The sequence below is a fragment of the Magallana gigas genome, chromosome 8 (genome assembly GCF_963853765.1).
Source record: "Magallana gigas chromosome 8, xbMagGiga1.1, whole genome shotgun sequence".
Taxonomy (NCBI): domain Eukaryota; kingdom Metazoa; phylum Mollusca; class Bivalvia; order Ostreida; family Ostreidae; genus Magallana; species Magallana gigas.
Window position 1 is genome coordinate 12,450,188 of NC_088860.1, and position 19,616 is coordinate 12,469,803.

Consider the following 19,616-nt stretch of genomic DNA (forward strand, 5'->3'; position numbering starts at 1 on the left):
CCCCATAAACAAAATTAAACAAGCTCTTGACCTGCAGCTCTTTAAAATGATGTCAAATTGAATAAAGGTCTCGGGATTACTTTTCCCCATGATTTAACATAGACTGTCAAGAAATTGTTGAATTTTCTACATAATTCCTGAAATGCCATAAAGTACGGGAGAGGATTCTTCAAATCAATTATGACGTCATAATGGTTCTAGCACCAAAAAAATACTCCCTGGAATCATTTACTAGATCTTGACCTTAAGAAGATTTTTAAAACATGCTAATAATTTTTCGATGATTTATCTCCTCTTAAACTGCATGCAGGGTAAGGCTCTTTAATTTATTTAAACGCCCTTAAATTCCCTTTACCTAAGGATGTTTTTGGCAAGTTCGGTTGATATTGGCCAAGTGGTTCTTGAAAATTTTTTTTAAAGTAAATAGCTTGCAGATGGACATATATACCGACAGATGGATACCAGACAAAAAAATAATCAGAAAAGCTCACTTGAGCTTTCAGCTCAGGTGAGCTAATGATATCAGGTAGGTACTTGTGATGGATAAAATGAAGAGAATTCATTTGCATTTATTCATTTACTGACATACAGTAGTTATCAAAATCAAGAACAGTTACAGAAAGAAAGTATAAAACAAATACATGTGTATGCTCGTCACGGCTGCCTTTTCTTTTTGGTGTCAATCCTTCTTTCACTGTGTGTCATGTTTACAAATTAACAAAATACAAAACAACTTCAAAAACAAGTTTGGTACAGAATAGAATGGGACTTTTGTTATGTTTTGTCCCCTTGAGTGGCCTCTGTGATCCCTTGAATGGCCTCATATTTTTGTTGTTGTCTGTCTTTTTGTAGTTTGATGAATCTTTTAAAGGATTCATATTCTCTCTGCTCTTCCTCATCTGTAATAGATAAAGTATGTAAACCTAAATATATGATTGTCCAAGAATATCAGAATAGATAAGAACTGATTAGAAGAGTACATGTATGTTGATAAAATTTCAAATCTAAGTTCTACACATGTAGTGTTTTGGCCAAGTTTTAGAGGATTGTTCGATACACTTATTGAATATTGTTAACATATCTTTTTAAAATGAGTTTTACACTCACTAAAGTTTCACAAATTTCATCCCAATGCATGCAAATGGTTTAAATAATTACTTGAATCTATTAAGAAAAACACACTTTGTGAAGTATATATGTTTCAGATACATGCATAACTCTATGTGAATGTGTTAAAACTTGTTTAAATTATTTAACCATTATTTTGTTATAGGTTAAAAAAAACCAGAAGTTGCAGACTGGTGAAGAAGTTTGCACCTGTTGTCCTGCATTTAATTGTCGAAAAATTGGATAAACTGAGTAAATACTGACATTTCAACAATAATTTATAATGGCAGGACATGTTGTGTGACATTAAAACCTTTAAATAACCTTGACCTTACTTACCCTCTTCTGGTTCATTCCTGAAATCTTCATCACTATCACTTTCATTTTGACCTGGAGTGATAACCATTCCTTTCAACCTCTTATCCACTAAAAGGAGTAATAAAAACAATTGTTCAATACCAGGTGTATACAACTGATAAAAACTATTTGTTTCACCCGAATCCAGAGTCAAGATTTTTTTTTAATTTAATACAACAGCTGAAATTTGTGTTATCTTGAGGCAATTTTTTAACCAATTTGCTGCACTAGCAACTAGGTACCTTCCATGTCACCTTGACCTCCTAAGTTTACATCATTCTGTAACCTTGACATCTGATCTTTTTGTCTTGATCTCTCTTTTTGTTCTTTCTCTGCTTTCAGTTTTTCATACTCAGCACGGTAATCTCTATTTAGAATAAATGTGCAATGCTTATGAAAACGTGCACATTCTAAAATATATATCACGTTTGCACCAATAAACTGTATAAAATATCACTCATGTCATAGATGATAATAATACACTGTAATTGTAATGAAAGCAAACATTTCTTGCTTACAAGCATTGAAATGACATTGGGACCTTTTGCTTCTTAATTATATGGCTATCAAAAAGGGTTTATTGGTTGGGTTAAAATAGGAAAAATTCATATAATAACAATTATTCATGATTTTAATCTACATGTGTGTTTTCTATCTGTAAACCTTGGGGGTACAAAACAAGAAATATAAAAAGTGATAAAATTAATTTGAGATATCTGAAATTTGAGATGGTATGAGATTTTTAACCAATGATCCCTCTTCAAAAACCTACTTTTCATATTCAACAACTCCTTCCTGTACAAGATCAAAGAATTGTGGGATACCTTCTCCTGTCATTGCAGACACACCAACATTCTAAAGAAAAAAACATAAGATATCTAATTGGTAGGAAATGTTATTATTTCTTTGTCATTCTGTTCATTGATAATTTTCTTTTTGCCAATATTTTTTGAGAGACTGTTTTCCACATAAGATAGTGATTTTATTAATGAGATTAAAAGTTGAAATACATATATATTTACAAATTATGTGTTATTTAATGAATATCAAAAATCTGTGACCAAGAAAATGTTTGAAAAGTAAAAAATCTGAAAATTTTATGATGACTAGAATTTAACAGAATTTATTAAGCTAAAAAAAAAAGAATTATATAAAGTCATGTACAATGTATATTGCACACTGTATCATGAATGTTATTTTTGGAATCTTTACTTTCAAGACTTCTACAAAAATATCTGGCCTTTATGTGTAAACTTCCTTGCAAGAAAATTGCAAAATTTGACAATGTAAAAAAAATCATTGTTTGCAGTAGATATCAGTACTGCATGTACATTGAAACTACATGCACATACTATACATGAAAAACAAGCATTGGTGCACAGAAAACATCTAATATTTCTAACCAGAGTGAATACATTTAATACCTTGAGCCCTGCATAGAATTCATCCAACACAAGACTCATCGACCGTGTCAGGTTTGTCACGTACGACGTTTCCGACTCCAGAGCTTCCTGGAAAACCTCAAAGTCTGTCATCCACTCCACGGCAAATTTGTTACTGATGATGTCCACCTACAATACACAAGGCAATCAAATCATACTCGGTATTGTATTATGACACTGAAAAAAATCAATAGTATTACAAAAGAAAACTTAAAACAGTGTTTTAATGAATAAACATATATTCTTGAAGTAGTTAATTAAGTGAGGTAAAAATAAAGAATTGCAGTTGAAGATATTAACACTTTTAAAATAAGATTTATCTAATAACTTACACTTTAAATTACAAAAAAACTTGAGCTATTAATGTTAATCCCTTTGACATTGGCAACTTTATGAAATTACCCCAAAATTTTTACTGTAAATAACACTTTTAAAAATACATGTAACTGTGGTCATCATTTGCAAAGTACCGTAGATTCTATATTTTAAAGAGTTATTCTGTCATTTTGTATCAAAACGCAAAAATATCAAATAGCAGGTGTCTAATTGTTCGCATGTTTTCATATAAATTTACATCTGCCCAAAAAAGATAAATGAAATTTCAAAATCTTCTACAGGTGCTTTTTGCAATTTTTCGCCAATATTAAATCCTCACATTTTATAAGGTACATGTATCTGCAGTAGTTGAACCTCAAAGTTACATTTATCAGTAGATCAGAAATTGATCAGTATCACATTTTATAAGGTACGGTACATGTATCTGCAGTAGTTTAATCTCAAAGGTACATTTATCAGTATGTGTACCTAAAACTATAATCTGTTAGAGATGAATTACCTTGTTCATGGCTACAATAAAAGGAAGCTTGGCCTTGTACATAATGCTGCAGGCATACAGCATGTTGGACATGAAGGTCACTGGATTGATGCTGCGAGATGTGTCCATTACGTACACCACAATGGTCGGAAAGGTGGAGGCCTAAAACATGTTACAACTCATTGGATATGGATATATATAAACATGTACTGTGGAATTAACGATAATAATGATAATGGTAATTTAACTTCCATTGACTTCATTTGAACCTATATTACCCATAAATTAACATCCTCAGTAAATTGTGAAAAAGAAAACTCAAGAGACTTCAAAACTAGATTTCCCTGAAAGCAATTTTTAGAATTAACAAGACGTTGATAGAAAAACAAAGAATTGGTTTTGAAAAAAAAAAGTTCCAAAACTTGCTGGACACTATTCATATTAAGTGTGACCATCTAGTTCAGCTAGAATACAGTGTATATGACATGTTGGATTAACAAAGTTCCCAAATTTCAATTAACAGTTGAAGTAAAGAAGTTAAACTGTCTGAAACAAGTATCAATTAGCTTTTCCAAACATTTAGAAATTCCATGGCATGCCTTTTATATTTCTATGAACAGGGGCATTTTTTCAGAAAACAAATCCAATTTGTGCTAAATTTTGGTAGGATATAGAGCCTTTCAGGATTTGATTCTAGTAAGTATAGCTCATTGGCAAATGAAAAATTTATGCATTGCTCCTAGAGGCTATATGTATTACATTTCACTGAAAGTAAACATGACCAGCTTTGGAATCATTACATATTGTTGGAATAGATGCAATCATTTATAGAGATAAGACACATAGTATAACTTTCTCACCAGGGTTTCTGTAATGATAGTTCCTGATGCTGACCAAGTGAACACCTCTATCTGACCAGGTGTGTCCAAAATCACATACCTTGAAGTCAAAGATCATGGATAAAAGATAACAAAATAAGTAAATCTGCAAATGCACAATATATATCTTGTCTATTAACTTGCTTTAAAAATCTGCGAATGAATACCGGTACTTACTCAGTTTGCCCTGTCTTCTGTTCAATGAACTGCATAACCTTCATGAGTAAAATTATAATACAAATATATGTAAACAATAATCATGATAATACGATAAAATTTTGTACCTGGTTTGAGTACATCTTTAAAAGAAATTGGAAGTAAATCCTAAGATTTCCAAATCACATATGAATTAATGTTATAATCCTGTGGATCAACAATTTAGAAATTAGAGGATAGGGATCAAGCCCCCCCCCCCCCACCCAAAAAAAAGGAGATGTTTGTAAAACACTTATGCCCCCTCCCTAGGAAACATCTACGAAGAAAATGAATGGAAACTGCAAATAATTGAAATTTTCTATGTCCAAGGGGCATAACTCTGTCAAAAAAATGCTTGATTGAACCAAAAATCAATCTTGACCTAGATATTATAATGATAAACCTGTATACAAAATTTCATTTCAATATGTGCATCCACTGCGAAGAAAATGAACGGAAACTGTTGGTGGACTGAGCGACAGACCAACAGACAGCAGCAAAGTAATATGCCCTCTCTTCTTCGAAGGGGGACATAAAAATCAAAGATTAATTTAATAGTATAAAAGTGTGTATAGTATGAATATTGTACCAGGCATGTGCACATTGTAAAGAAAAGGATAACCTAAATCTAAATCAAAATGCTCAATCAATCAATCCTGACCCCCCCCCCCCCCTCCCCCCCCCACACACACAAACACACACACAAACCCTATCATTTGGGAAAGACAGAGATGATAAATGTATTTAAAGCATCAAATATATAGAAGAAGGCATTTCTTTTCCCCTATATAGAATTTCTTTATCAGAAATCAAAGCAATAGTGTAGTACTCTATATGTTCTTTTCCTACATGTAGATATATATAAGTAGTACGATAGATATGTATTATGTATACCTGGTCAAATCTTGTTGCAAACAGATTGAGAGATGTAACAATTCCACCATTTGGTCCTAGAGAATATCTTTTTGTAAGGGTTAAGGTTTAAAAGGCTTAATTTCATATTTGCACTAACTATTTAAATAAAAGGAAAAGATTAAATACTTCATATCTCTTCAAGACAATTTTCATCATTACCTACAAGTATATACCGGTACAAATGAAAATGTTACCATGATAACAGATTCATTAATCTGCAATTCATATTGAAATAATCTGAATTATGGTTTATAATATCTGATTGTTTCAATCTTTAGCAATATTAACAAAAGTAAAAAAAATCCAAAAGGATACTGTTTCATAACCTCCTTGTAGTTGACTGTGTCTCTGATATCTGAAATTACAAAACCACTTATGTAGCAATAATTTAATATCATTTCAGCAATAAATAACATGCTAAAAATTTATTCTTCCATAGCATAATTGGGCTGAGTAGATACCGAGAGAAAAGTAAGATTCAAGATTTTTAGTTAAAATTTCACGATGAAGCAGTGGTTCAGATTTCTATCAAAATTTCCCTGATATTTGATAAATGTCTTGGTCAAAGTCCTGTGGTATTACTATCAATTTGCATACTGTGCAGTTTTTGATATTTTAATACATAAAGCAGTGCAGTGGCTTTGACAAATCAAACTACCAAATTTGAGGAGTTTAAGTATATGAATGCTAAATATTCATCCCATCACATCCAAATTGTTGATAATTTTCTTTAAATTTTTTCCTAATTACATTTTAAATCCATTTTCGTTAATAGAATCCATCATACTAAGGATTATAAATTATCTACAGGAGGATTACTTTACCAATATTTGCTGGATAGGGAACTTCGTGGACAGCTGGATCAAGGTTAATGACATAAGGCGGCTTCTTCTTAGCATGAAGGTGTGATGTGATTCTCTTTTGAGTATAGAAATAAAAAGATTAATTTACATGTTATGTTGTTTACCTGCTATGTTATACCTGTCAGAGAGTTGCTTTTAAAAAAATGTATTTTTGTCTGCATGTTTTCAATAATAATAAAGCAAACATACAAAAACTGAAATAAAATAGTTCAATAATAAAGCTACTTCAGGTAGATCAAAACTTGATTGGTTGGTAAAAGACCAATTCACACTTTACAAAAGTTATGTCCTTTGACCTGCATCTTTGCAGAAAAAAAAACGATTTTCTCGCAGTAGTCTCTGCAGTTTTGAGGTTTTTATCTGTGTCATTTGATGCTAAAAATCTGTTTTCACTGTGAATCAGTTTGCCCCAGGAAGGGGCAACCCAAACACTGAAGGAATAAATCAAATTCAAAGAGATTTCATCATAGGATGCCCAAATATTTGGTTGCATAGAGAAAAGAAAAGTTATGTCTTCCCTTTTGATGTTTGGGTTGACCCCACAAAGGGAAACGACTTTCGAAAAGTGCGGATTAAACTACAGTATTCAAGTTACAAAGCTAAATATAGTTACATGTATCTAACATGTATTGGACAATAAATTGACAAGTTTGTTGTAGAGAAAATGGTTAACAGGTGCTATAAGGTACTGTAAATTCCTTATATTACGTGAGTACTTATTTCTGCAATCCTACTGTTTTCTGTCAAATCGCGAGAATATAAAATCGCGAACGCAGGACATTTATCCATATTTCTTATAGGTCCCAACTCTCAGAAAATAATGGCGAGAATTTAAAATCCGCAAGGGATGCCTCTCGCGATTTTATGCGGATATAAATTCCTCGCATTTAATTAGGAATTTACAGTATATGATATCTCAGAAAAAGCTTGTATGGCATTGTATTCCTTACAATAAAATTGATATAATGATCGATTAACTGTATCATTTGTATTGTAATTCATATATTGTAATGTATTTTGTGATAATACAAAAACAAACTATGCAAGTTACATCTATATATGCAGACAGGCAGAGACATAAATAACAGCCAATACAGTAATCTCTCAACCAAAATTACTATTTTAGAGATGGTTGACACTTTTCACGCTATGCACTGCACCAGCTATAAATACAGCAAGGCAGACATATTTTGATTAAGAATCCATATCGTTTTATGAACCAGAGACATAAATAATATGTTAGATTATGTCTCTGTATGAACTGATGAATTTGAAAAAATAACAACAACTGATCATGAATGAAGATCATTACTTGTTTGAAGTACCTGAACAAAAGTTGTCTTGCCTGACCCTGCCATACCAAGCACTAAAATACATGTTGGTTGTTTTGACTGTCCCGCTTTCTGGTCAGAGCAAACTGATGGTGAATTTCCCGATTCAGCATGTGGTGCTGGTGCCTCAGCCATTGTTGTTGACATATACAGAATATCTTGTATTTTGCACCCGATGTAATTTTTATTTTATTCGTATAATTTTCCATCGCATTTTGTTGTGTTATATTTGTAAAAAGAAACTGATTGATATTGCTTTAAAAATAATTTTTTAATAACAAGTCATAGAAATGTACGCTTTAAAAAAACAACTTCTGTTATACTTTTTGCTCGGAATCGACATACATAAAATATTTAACATAGAATGTGACGCATGCGTACCTGTAATTTATAGCGGCGACTATAAACTGGCAACAGACGATGCGATGTAAACAAAGCTAAGTAATGTGACACGACTTCAAGACAACTGTAAATCGACTTATTCGAGGGTGCTTTTTTCTACATAACCCCCTAGGTAATTCATATTTATATGGCGATTCAGTTGTAATATTTGAAGCAAACAGGTCACACTTGTTGAGACGAGTTTTCATCAAAGGCATGCACTCACCATTGTCACAATAGTGTATTGGAAATTGGTTTTTCCTGTATTTCATGTGCCAGAGCTATGTTAATCCACTATACAGAATAAAAGCAGTCTAGCTTCTGTTTAAAAATGACTCTTTGGCTATTGCTTTTAAGTTTCAATCCAAACAATCAAAAATTTTAAAAATATACTGGCGAATAAGCAGTTCTTGCCAAGGACCATTTCTAGCCAGTGCATTGTTATTTCTTTTTTTTGTAAATAATTTTATGTGTTAATCGATAAAATTATGCAACATCATGCACTGTTGAGAAAGAAATCAAGTGAAGTCATCCTTTAAGTTTGCAAAAGAGTTTCCTGATCAACATTTGATACGCTAGTCCGAAATATCTGACGTTTTTCTGGCTTTTTTAACGATTTTGATATTTAATTGCCAGGAAAAACGTCAGAACTGCCGCCATTACGAAAACTGGAAATTTCGCCGCCTTCAACTGGAGGCGGCATTCTCAGCCCGATTTTAAATACTTGCGAATTGTATCAAATATTTAACTCACAAATTAACAATAAAAAAATGACTTTACTACTCACTCATATTGCTTTAATGGGTTTGTTTACTCTACTAACCGTCTGTTCAACACATTTTTATCGAACTGTCCGGCGAGATTTGAGTCACGTGACTCGTTATCTCAAAAGACAGCGAAAATACGGTTGACTGTAATTGTGTGCTTCTATTATCAAAATACGGAGTCATATTTAATTTTGAGCAATATGAGTGAGTAGTAAAGTCAGATTTTTATTGTTAAGTTGTGAGTTAAATATTTGATACAATTCGCAAGTATTTAAAATCGGGCCGAAAATGCCGCCTCCAATTGGAGGCGGCGAAATTTCCAGTTTTCGTAATGGCGCCGGTTCTGACGTTTTCCTGGCAAGTAAATATCAAAATCGTTAAAAAAGCCAGAAAAACGTCAGATATTTCGGACTATTGATTCGCATGCAATCTTATCTTAAAAACTGAAAAATTATATTGACTGACATATTTATAATTTCTTCTTACTCTTTGGAGGCAGGCATAACAGTATAACGGAAGTCATTTTTCACCCAAATTATTTGATTGCAAGTCTGTTTGAGTATGAGTCAGTTGGTTAAGTTTAATGTAGTTCTTGAGAAATGGTCCTTGGCGAGAACTGGTCATATGCCAGTAAGGGATTTGCATCATAAATGACAAGTACCCAGATGATAATATGACGAACTAAAGGAATTGAATAACATGTTTAAGGTATTGAATAACACTTTGAAAAGATTGTTACTACGAAATTTATGCATATTTCAATTGAAACCAGCATCATTTTAACTAGTTTTGATGCAAGAAATAGATAATTATGTCCTACCAAAAGTTCAAGGTCTTGTTAAAGTGGATTTAATCTCATTTAACAACTGTTAATACAAGAAAAATTGTTTATTGTGTTTAAATTGTTGTTAAATATATTGAAAAATATAACATTCTGCTACATGACTATTTTTATTTAGTGTACATGTATGACTTTGTATAAATTTCAGCTTGAAAATGGAAAATTATCATGTGCTAGAAATTATTGGCGAAGGTTCCTTTGGGAAGGTGTACAAGGGGCGCAAAAAGTATTCCTCACAAGTAAGATGTACTTGGTTGAGAACATGTATTACCTTGGTTTAATCATGCATGATGATAATTATATAATCATAGGGTTTCATTCAAATATCGTGATTAAGATAAATTCAAAATTTATTATCAAATGATTATCATAATTTTTTTTTTATCTCAATTACAGGTTGTTGCCTTGAAATTTATTCCAAAGGTTGGAAAACCAGAAAAAGAGCTAAGAAATCTGAGAAGAGAGATAGATATTATGAGAAATTTACATCATGAAAACATCATTGAAATGTTGGATAGCTTTGAAACTGGAAAAGAGGTTATATGACATAAGACAGCATTTTAACTTTAAGACTAATAAAATGTAAAATAATGAATTATATTAGATGAACTAAACATAATACTTAATCTTATATAGTTATAAAGCAATTTTGACATATTAACCTGATTTGATTAATGTAAATGTACCTTGTAGACTTTGTAGAAGTCAAGCAATTATTATAATTTTTCTAGAATGATTACTTCTAGGTTGTGGTGGTGACTGATTATGCAGAGGGGGAATTATTTCAAATTCTTGAGGATGATGGAAGCCTTCCAGAAGAGCAGGTTCAGCAGATTGCCTGCCAGCTTGTGTCTGCTCTCTATTACCTACACTCCCACCGAATCCTTCACAGGGACATGAAACCTCAAAACATCCTCCTTGGCAAGTCCGGCATTGTCAAGCTCTGTGATTTTGGATTCGCTAGAGCCATGAGTTTCAATACTCTTGTGCTGACCTCTATAAAGGTACAAATTTGACAAACTCTATTTATTCACTACATGTAAACGACATGAAATTGCTACGTCTATGTATGTATTAGTTATATTTTCGTCAAAGTTCAAAGTGTTTTCTTTTTTAAAGGGCACTCCATTATACATGTCCCCAGAACTAGTGGAAGAAAAACCATATGATCACACTGCAGATTTATGGTAATGATGTAAACATCATGTGATAAATTATATACAAATAGATATCTGGACTGCGTTTTACAAAAGAACTTACGACAAAGTCGTAAATGTTTTTAGTCTCATAGAATGGTCTTTAATAAAAAAAAATTTTTAACTAAAACCATTTATTTACAACTATTTTATTTTTCATAATATATTTTACAACCATTCGAATAAAGCATTGATTAGTTAGGGATTAATTAGCATTCATTAATTTGGTTGTAAGTCGTAAGTTCCTTTGTAAAACGCAGCCCTGATCTTTATTTTTCTCTCTTACGTAATGGAGCAAACATAAAAGACTATTAACAAATATACTGCTTTTATCCTTCAGGGCCCTTGGTTGCATCTTGTACGAGCTCTTTACAGGCACCCCTCCCTTCTACACCAACAGTATCTTCCAGTTAGTGAGCCTGATCATTAAGGACCCAGTTAAGTGGCCCAAGAACATGACCCCTGTATTCAAGGACTTTCTCCAGGGTCTCTTGACCAAGAACCCCAGATCTCGCTTGGCTTGGCCTGATCTCCTACATCATCCTTTTGTTGCTGAAGGTGTTCATGGTAGGATCATAATTTTGTTTATTGTGAAAAGTGTTATCGAGGAAAATTTACCATACTTTTGACAATATTTAACAATTTTTGTTCTGATAAATTTGACATTAACACATGTAATTATGCAAGTTGAAATTTTATTTATTAGTTAAATTGTGTAAATTTACTTGTTTATGATAACATGATTGTATCAATGTGCAAGCAAGTTTTGAAAAAAGATTAAAAACTTACACCATGATGCGCTTTTTAATTTGATCTCTATCTGTAAGCAAAATGCAAGATAGATAATTAAGAAGGAAAAATTCCATGTTTAATTGAAATAAAGACATGGGTTGATTTTCCTTGTAGTACGAGAAGAAGATACTCACTTACAGAGCCCCTTCACCCAGCCTCTTTCAGCCTCCATGATGATTCTGAAAGAAAAGCAGTCCAAGGAAAAGGCTCATCCACCAGGCACCTCTAAAATTCTGGCCAAGGCTCGCAAAAAAGCCATGGAAGAAGAGAAAAAGGTGTGTTGCTTTTATGTAAAAAGAATTTCTCTCTGCTGTGTATTTGAAAGAAATCTGATACTGATTTACACTTTCCCATTATAAATGTTTGTAAACTGTTATATTTGAAACATGTATATTGTATGAAAATGATTAATGTAGCATATCATTTCCTATGTAGAGTGACAAAGAAGCTCCATCCAATGAAGAAAAAGAAAACTCGAGCAAAGAAGCATGGGGACCGAGCAAGAAGCCTGAGATCAAATTAGATATTAAACAGCAGCAGAAAGAGGTGGAGGCAAATCAACAGGCTGGGGACCAGTGGGACGAAACAGGACTCAGCAAGGTACCTTGTAGCATACCTGTGAAATACTGCTACCAGTTCCTTATTGTTGGTATTGTGAATAATGCTTGTTATATCAAATTTGTCATGGCTTTGTTTTTAATTTTTACATGTACAGTTTAATCTATTAAATTTGAATATTCTTAATTTAGATTTGAATTGTACTTACCATTAGTCAAATGTAATTATACATGTAGTATTGTCCACACTAACATTTTTTACTACCGTATTTTCATGCTGATTTTCTGGTTACTGAAATGCCAGAAAGAAGATGATAACCTGGTATCTAGTTTTTTTTTTTTTACCAAATGTGTACATATTATTTATTCACCCTCTCCTAAGATTGCATCCATTCAAAAGTCTTTTTTCAAGATCAAAAACTTTACTAGTGAGAAAAAAGTTTCCAGAAAGTAGGCAAGCTTTGTGTTGTAAAACTGATTTTTGTTAACACTGTGTGACCTCTAACTGTGTATTTTGTTCTATTTCTGAATTTAGATGACAGATATTAGAGAAGAGGTGAGTGTGGTATTCTGTTTATGCATGTGCCCTATCATTCCTTTAATTGATATAAAAAGCATACAAAATGTAGTTTATTACTAATACTATATGTGATGCTACATGTACAGATTAATTAAATACCCAAGTACATCTATACTTGATATTTTCAATTTTATGCATGCTATAATATAAGAAACAGTTGAAACAGTGAAAAGTAATACTATGATTGTAATGGTACTTAGTCTATCATTCACTTTTACACCTTTGTATTCTATAATACAGTAAAATACCGTACATTCAAACTAATTCTTCATGTCTAAGCTAGGGTAACATTATAGAATCACGATCAGCACATGAAAGCTAGGAACCATTCTTTTGCCATGAATTTCACAAATAATATTTGCATGCACTGCATGAAGAATGTTTGGGAAGGAAATGTAGAAGATGCATTTTATACAAAAGTGAAGAATGTTTTGAAAAGAAATGTATAAGATACATTTTACAGTATTCAAAATCAATTTTGTTGTTTTCTTAAATTCACATGTAGTGGTTGATTGAAATGAAATTTTTTATTCAAAATATTTCTTTTTACAGAATATCAGCCCAACTCCCAGGCCTGACAGGATAAGTAAAGATTACGAGAAAGAATACCCGAGCATAGAGATCGAGGGCCGACGAACGGTGAGGAAGAGTCCCAGTAAGGAGAAAAGGAACAAGTCACATGTGGACAATGTCAAACTGGACACCGAGGTACCTCAATCACAACTACATCTTAATGTAAAAAGTACTCTGACAGTTTAGAATTGAATAATACATAAAATGAGAGAAACATTGTAATACTTGTAATGATAAAGGTACATGTCTGTCCATAAGAAATAAATGAACTACTTAGTTTGCATAATGATTTATCCTGGTAACATTACTATATATGCATGAATTATAACTCAGGGAATTATTTGGAAAGTTTACAGAACCCCCCCCCCCCCCCCCCCCTTTAAATAAGCCCATACAACAGCGCTGAATCACATTCTTACTTTAAAAATGAATTTGAAATGCCTCCAGGAAGTGGACAGTGATGATGAGTGGCAGGGGTTGATTGAGCAGACGGACCAGGAAGGAGATCCAGACATTGCCCTCAAACTCCTACAGGATGTCAAGTTCCAGAACAAACTCAAATCCAGGATCCAGACCAGCTCGGCTCAGGTGCTGGATGGGATGTTGGAGGGGGCAGCCAGGCTCAAGACTGTGCTCAGGGTCATCACCAACCTCGTCACGCTCAAATGGTATAGAGGACAATCACTTTTATTTTGAATTCATATTCATCAACAACCATGTCACAATTAAATAATTTAAAGGACAAAAACTTTTATTGTCATATTCATCAACAACCATGTCACAATTAAATAATTTAAAAGACAATCACTTTTATTGTCATACTGTGGTTTCAATAATATTCAAAGGTATCAATTTTCGTTGATAAAGTAAAAATCACAGTTTCAAGGATATGTAAATTCGTGGCCAATGACCCCATCAATACAAAATGTTAATAGAAATTGCATTTCAATGAACATTTAATTTCGTGGATCAACTTAAAAATGAAATCCACGAAAATTGGTATTCAACGAATATTGATGAAACCACAGTATTCATCACCAATTATGTTTCACTCAAGTGTTATAAGGGCATTCATTTTATGGTATATCATAATTTGCATGAAAAGTATTTATTTTTTCTGTAAGGCCTTATCATTTTTGACAATCTGAAATAATTTCAGCATATAAATTACATCTACAACCTAAAAACCAAATATTCTAGAAAATATTAATTTCTTGACATTTACAAAGTATACCATGTACCTGTATTTCAAGTTAAAAGAATATTGTAGAATTGCCATATTAGAATTATTGAAATTAAACTTAGCACCTTAAATCTTAGGTTTATGGACATGTAGAGCTGTTTTATAAGATAACTGGGATTAATCCCATAGATTGATTTGCATAGTTTTGGACATACAGGGTACAAGTCTTTATAAACAGAGTTTTAGCAAGGATCTTTTTCCTCAACAGTGAGCTGAAGTGGATAATGGACTTTGTTAAAGCTTTGTCATTACCAAAGCAGCCACTGAATTTGATTGCAGAGATTTTGGACAAGAGTAAAGTAAAACAGGTATGAGATGTGACTTCAGTTTCGTTAGCTATGATTGATGACGAAAAACTAATTATTTCCATTCTAAAATGATTGAAGGATTCTAAAGTTTTTGAGACTTTATTTTCCAATACTTGGACATATTGAATTGATCTTTGATATGAATTTCTTAGAGTTATAGCCCTTTAATTGTAAACATTTTCATTTGCTTTTATTTTATGTACCAATGTGATACTGTTGCTAATCAATGATTCATCCATGTATGTGCAATATGGCATAATGATTCATCATCATGCAAGTCTTTTGGCCAGTAATTGTATAGTTTTAGCACATTGAAAATAAAATGTTGTAAAGAAAAAAGTCAAAAGAAAAAAATAACTTACATAATTTTTTTCCTTCTTAGCAACCTTGGTGTCAGCAGATTTTGATTGACCTGGTCATTACCTTGAATGCCTACTTTGCCAGTGAAATCAGCTGGAATGATGACATAGAGAAAGATGTGTAAGTCATGTAAAATGTAAAGTTATCAAGACTTTGGGATTTGATAAAAAAAAAATTGCAATAGATACAACCAGATATCAATTAATATTCATGTCTTAGTTATCTGCATTCTGATTTGTTTGTGTGTAGTGTTAAGGAGTATTACGACGCCATGGTTCAGTTCATGTCCCTGGTGCCACAGCTTTTGTTCCAAGGAATGGATGAAGACTTACGACTGAGAGAGCAGGCTGTGCTTGTAAGGCTAATACATGTACTGTTACAACGCACTTTGAAAAATTACGCACTTTTAACAAAATTTTCAAAGTGGGTTAATTTTGGGACCAAGTCAATGCACTTTGATAAAAAATTATTTTTTTTCAATGTGGGTTGATATAGTCGATATTAACGCACTTTGAAAAAAAATGTTCATGGTTTAGTGAAAATAGTTGATAGTTTTATATACTATAAATGATTGTTTTAACCTTGTTTGCTTAATAATATGATATATTGCATTCTCAGCTAACGTGATAAACAGTTCTACATGAGAATTCTTTTCTCATGAGACAATATCGACAATTTACACAGAAAGAAAAATTCAGGAGGTTTGAATTATCCAAATATGACATAAACGTCATTGCTTAGCAACTGCATTTTCCTTTATTTGAGTATATGCAGCAAATTTACCTCTTATCTGGTATATTGGGCTATGCCCAAACGAATATGAATAATGGAGATCAATATGTATAATATATATATTTCAACTGGCCTATTGCAAATATAATGTGAAAAAGGATACTTTTATTAGTTCTGTTTATCAAAAACAATATGATCTTTTAGAAGATGTTTCAATAACACTGCATGTACTTATACAGAGCATATTTCTTTTTCCGATCTTAAATGTTTATCCAAAGTTGCTGAATATCATATGTTTTGGAAGGAAAAATGAGGGGTAGGGGATCCTCTTCTTGTAATCAACTAAATGATGCACTGGTATTTGACCTGTGTCTTTGATTAACCCCACCCCCATTCCATTCTAAATACGATAAATTAGATTTATGAGTGTTAACAAATCATCATACTAACAACAAATTAGAAATTCAGTTCCAGAATTTGTTATATACCCGGTAGAACTATTTTTTCAAAATGCGTTAAGAGTGTTGATACCAAAAAATGTTGATGTACCTTCAGAACGCACTTTGAAAAAAATTTTCAAAGTGGGTTAACTTGGTCCAAAATTTAAGGCACTTTGAAAAAAAATTTCAAAGTGTGTGATTTTGTCCAAAATTTAATGCACTTCGAAATTTTTTTTCAAAGTGCATTGCCACATGTACTGTTACACTCTTCTTTAAAATTCAGTTATCTGATGCCTTTATTAATAAATTCTATTATTGTGTTAGTTCAGTTAATTTTTATACAATCTTTACTATTATGGCACGTTTTAGTGGATTTAAAAAACATTTCAGGAAGACCTGTTGCATAAGAATAAAGCTTACCTTGTTCCGCTTAGATATACAGTAAACCACCTTTTATTTGTGTACGAGAAACTTTTGTGAGTATTAGGATGGTGTAGTCCTCGCAAATCTATTCATTTTTTACCAACACAGTTATACCCTAGAGTCTCATGTATAACACGTAACTGTTTTTAGCCAAAATTTGATCAAAAGTGGGGAGGGGGGGTGCGTATTGTATATTGGACAAAAATTTTACCCCATTTTTTCAAGGCAGGATTATTGATACCTCGGGAATAGTGATTGCCAATATAGCGTGTTATGCCATGTTGTATGAGTGTATACTAAATTTACTGCGTCAGAAATACCATATTCTTAGTTTTTTCCATGTATTAAAATATTTATCCTCTCTCAACACTATTCCTTGCATCAAACAAGTTAAAATATTACCAGTGTATTTGCCATCACGTAAGCAGCCACCTGTTGACTCACACAAGGTCGTTGTTTGTTTAACAATATCCGGTGTCAGAAGCATGCACCTGTCTTGTGTCAGACTTCACAGGATGTTTTTAACGTGGCTGGGTCTAATTTGGTCGGACCTGATGTTTTTTTCACCATCTTTCAGCAACTTCGGGGGGTGCGTATTACACACGAGTGTGTATTATACTCGATACTTTACGTTAGATTAGATTTGATAGTGAAAATTTATTGCTGCGTACCAGTATATACATGTACTATGATAAATCACAAGATATAAAAGTCATTGCAAATTAAAGTTGGTTTACAGCAAGTTTTCGTACTGTAAACACAATGTGCTGTTAATACAATGTGCTGTAATAAATGTCACTTTTTTTATTACAAGTGTGCTATGTACACCTGTGAAGCTATGGAGAGAAACAAACTACAGGTGGCTAACCAATACTTCACTCACCTGGCCAGCAAACAGACCAACACACTGGACTGTATACTGAACTGTACAATGGGGGACCCCAACATTCTGAAAAAACTCACAGGTAAAATAGTTTATTGTTAATGAGCCCAAAGATAAAAACAGGATTAGGTCTGATACATCTATAAGTTTTCTACCATAATCCACCATTTACCATTGTCTTTTATTGGTAAACTTTTACAGATCAACCTTTGAACTCTTTTATCTTTACATATGTGAAGTAGAGCATGCATGGCTTTGGATTGATTAGATTAAGCATCAAGGGGATAACATATTACATGTATTATGATGATTATTGTTCGTTGACCTTTTGTCAAATGATATGGACTACTAGTATGGTTTTTGAAAACCTCTTCCTCTTCTCTTCCTAACACTGTCACAGTTACTATAACTATATCTGTTTACAGAGCTAGCAGAGGGTAACGGAGAGGTAGCCACAGACAGGATGGAATCTCTGATACAGTTAGCCGTCACCACCATTGCAGCCATGGTCAATTTGCCTCTGTCTCTAGATGAGGCTGCTGATGGAAGAAGAAAGGTACACCTTTAATGAAAAAAGATCTTGACCAAATTTGTATGTAGCATACTGGTACTGTACCAGTTATCGGCTAGGACCAGTTATCGGCTAAACTGAGAGTTCGGGTTAAAAACACGCGACTATCCAAGATTTTTTAATTCAGTCGTCTGTTTCGAATAAAGAAAAGTAAGTCTGCTAGAAAACTGTCTTGAAAATGTTTTAAACATGAGCTTTAATGATCAGTGTTTACGGATGATTGACATCTTTGGACTTTCACCAGTGGGGGAAGTGACGTAATAAATTTAAAATAGAATATAACCCCTTCATGATACATTTTTATATCCCTTTTTTTTAGGTCACCTGAGTCACTCAGGTGACCTATTGCAATTGGTCTTCGTCCGTCGTCGTGCGTCTGTGCGTCGTGCGTTAACAATTTTACATTTTTAACTTCTTCTTGAAAACTACCTGGCCAATCGTTACCATTTTTAGTGTGAAGCATCTCTATGGTAAGAAGAATCTAAATTGTGAAATTCATGGCTCTACCACCCTTGGGGTGCCACTGGCGGGGCCAAATATGCAAAAAAAGCCAAATTTTCAAAAATCTTCTTCTCTACTCCCACGCATGTGAGGAAAAAACCGGTTGCATGGTTATGATGTCCATGAGGCCCTCTATCAAAATTGTGAAATTTATGGCCCCAGGGTCAGGGGTTCTAGCTCTAGGGTGGGGCCAATATGGCCATATAGTAAAAATGTATTAAATCTTAGAAAATCTTCTTCTTTACTACCATATGTATTTTTTAAAAACTAAATGCATGATTATGATGTCCATGAAGCCCTGTACCTAAATTGTGAAATTTATGACCCCTGGGTCAGGGGTTCAGGATCTAGGGTGGGGCCAATATGGCCAAATAGTAAAAATGTATTAAATCTTAGAAAATTTTCTTCTCTACTCCCATATATATTTGTTAAAAATTAAATGCATGATTATGATGTCCATGAGGCCCTCTATCAAAATTGTGAAATTCATGACCCCTGGGTCAAGGGTTCAGGCTATAGGGTGGGGCCAATGTGGCCAAATAGTAAAAATGTATTTAATCTTAGAA

General features: G+C 32.9%; 2 protein-coding genes across 4 annotated transcripts in view; one reads left to right on the forward strand and one right to left on the reverse strand.

Annotated features, from left to right (window-relative positions):
• Positions 1 to 553: 553 nt before the first annotated feature.
• On the reverse strand, positions 554 to 8,064 carry LOC105328931 (GPN-loop GTPase 1). The gene is made up of 12 exons (XM_011430001.4): positions 7,897 to 8,064; positions 6,533 to 6,626; positions 6,024 to 6,063; positions 5,688 to 5,754; positions 4,776 to 4,813; positions 4,581 to 4,659; positions 3,742 to 3,882; positions 2,889 to 3,035; positions 2,237 to 2,319; positions 1,707 to 1,831; positions 1,447 to 1,533; positions 554 to 899 (listed from the first exon to the last, which is right to left on the reverse strand). The coding sequence occupies exons 1-12, from the start codon at positions 8,047 to 8,049 to the stop codon at positions 775 to 777; spliced, it is 1,179 nt and encodes a 392-aa protein (XP_011428303.3). The 5' UTR covers positions 8,050 to 8,064; the 3' UTR covers positions 554 to 774.
• A 207-nt stretch (positions 8,065 to 8,271) lies between these two features.
• The window catches only part of LOC105328930 (serine/threonine-protein kinase 36), a 44,817-nt gene continuing 33,472 nt past the window's right edge, over positions 8,272 to 19,616 (forward strand). The window contains exons 1-16 of one of the 3 annotated variants that reach the window (XM_034474502.2): positions 8,272 to 8,416; positions 10,040 to 10,130; positions 10,288 to 10,428; positions 10,638 to 10,895; positions 11,011 to 11,078; positions 11,428 to 11,654; positions 11,994 to 12,154; positions 12,315 to 12,479; positions 12,972 to 12,992; positions 13,569 to 13,724; positions 14,037 to 14,257; positions 15,041 to 15,140; positions 15,523 to 15,620; positions 15,750 to 15,855; positions 17,910 to 18,060; positions 18,404 to 18,534. In XM_034474502.2, coding sequence (XP_034330393.2) covers positions 10,047 to 10,130; positions 10,288 to 10,428; positions 10,638 to 10,895; positions 11,011 to 11,078; positions 11,428 to 11,654; positions 11,994 to 12,154; positions 12,315 to 12,479; positions 12,972 to 12,992; positions 13,569 to 13,724; positions 14,037 to 14,257; positions 15,041 to 15,140; positions 15,523 to 15,620; positions 15,750 to 15,855; positions 17,910 to 18,060; positions 18,404 to 18,534 — 2,088 coding nt within the window. In that variant the 5' untranslated portion in view covers positions 8,272 to 8,416; positions 10,040 to 10,046. The remainder of the gene's footprint in view (positions 8,417 to 10,039; positions 10,131 to 10,287; positions 10,429 to 10,637; positions 10,896 to 11,010; positions 11,079 to 11,427; positions 11,655 to 11,993; positions 12,155 to 12,314; positions 12,480 to 12,971; positions 12,993 to 13,568; positions 13,725 to 14,036; positions 14,258 to 15,040; positions 15,141 to 15,522; positions 15,621 to 15,749; positions 15,856 to 17,909; positions 18,061 to 18,403; positions 18,535 to 19,616) is intronic. The other 2 variants (XM_066068127.1, XM_034474503.2) reach the window with 2 other exon arrangements.

What these genes read in the sequence shown, in the direction of transcription:
- LOC105328931 (XM_011430001.4), bottom strand. Translation starts at nt 8,049, where the DNA reads ATGTCAACAACAATGGCTGAGGCACCAGCACCACATGCTGAATCGGGA. An exon ending in GGAGTTGTTGAATATGAAAA is followed by an intron (nt 1,832 to 2,236) that starts GTAGGTTTTTGA and finishes TATTCTAAATAG; the next exon opens with AGATTACCGTGCTGAGTATG. An exon ending in AGGTCAAGGTGACATGGAAG is followed by an intron (nt 1,534 to 1,706) that starts GTACCTAGTTGC and finishes TACTCCTTTTAG; the next exon opens with TGGATAAGAGGTTGAAAGGA.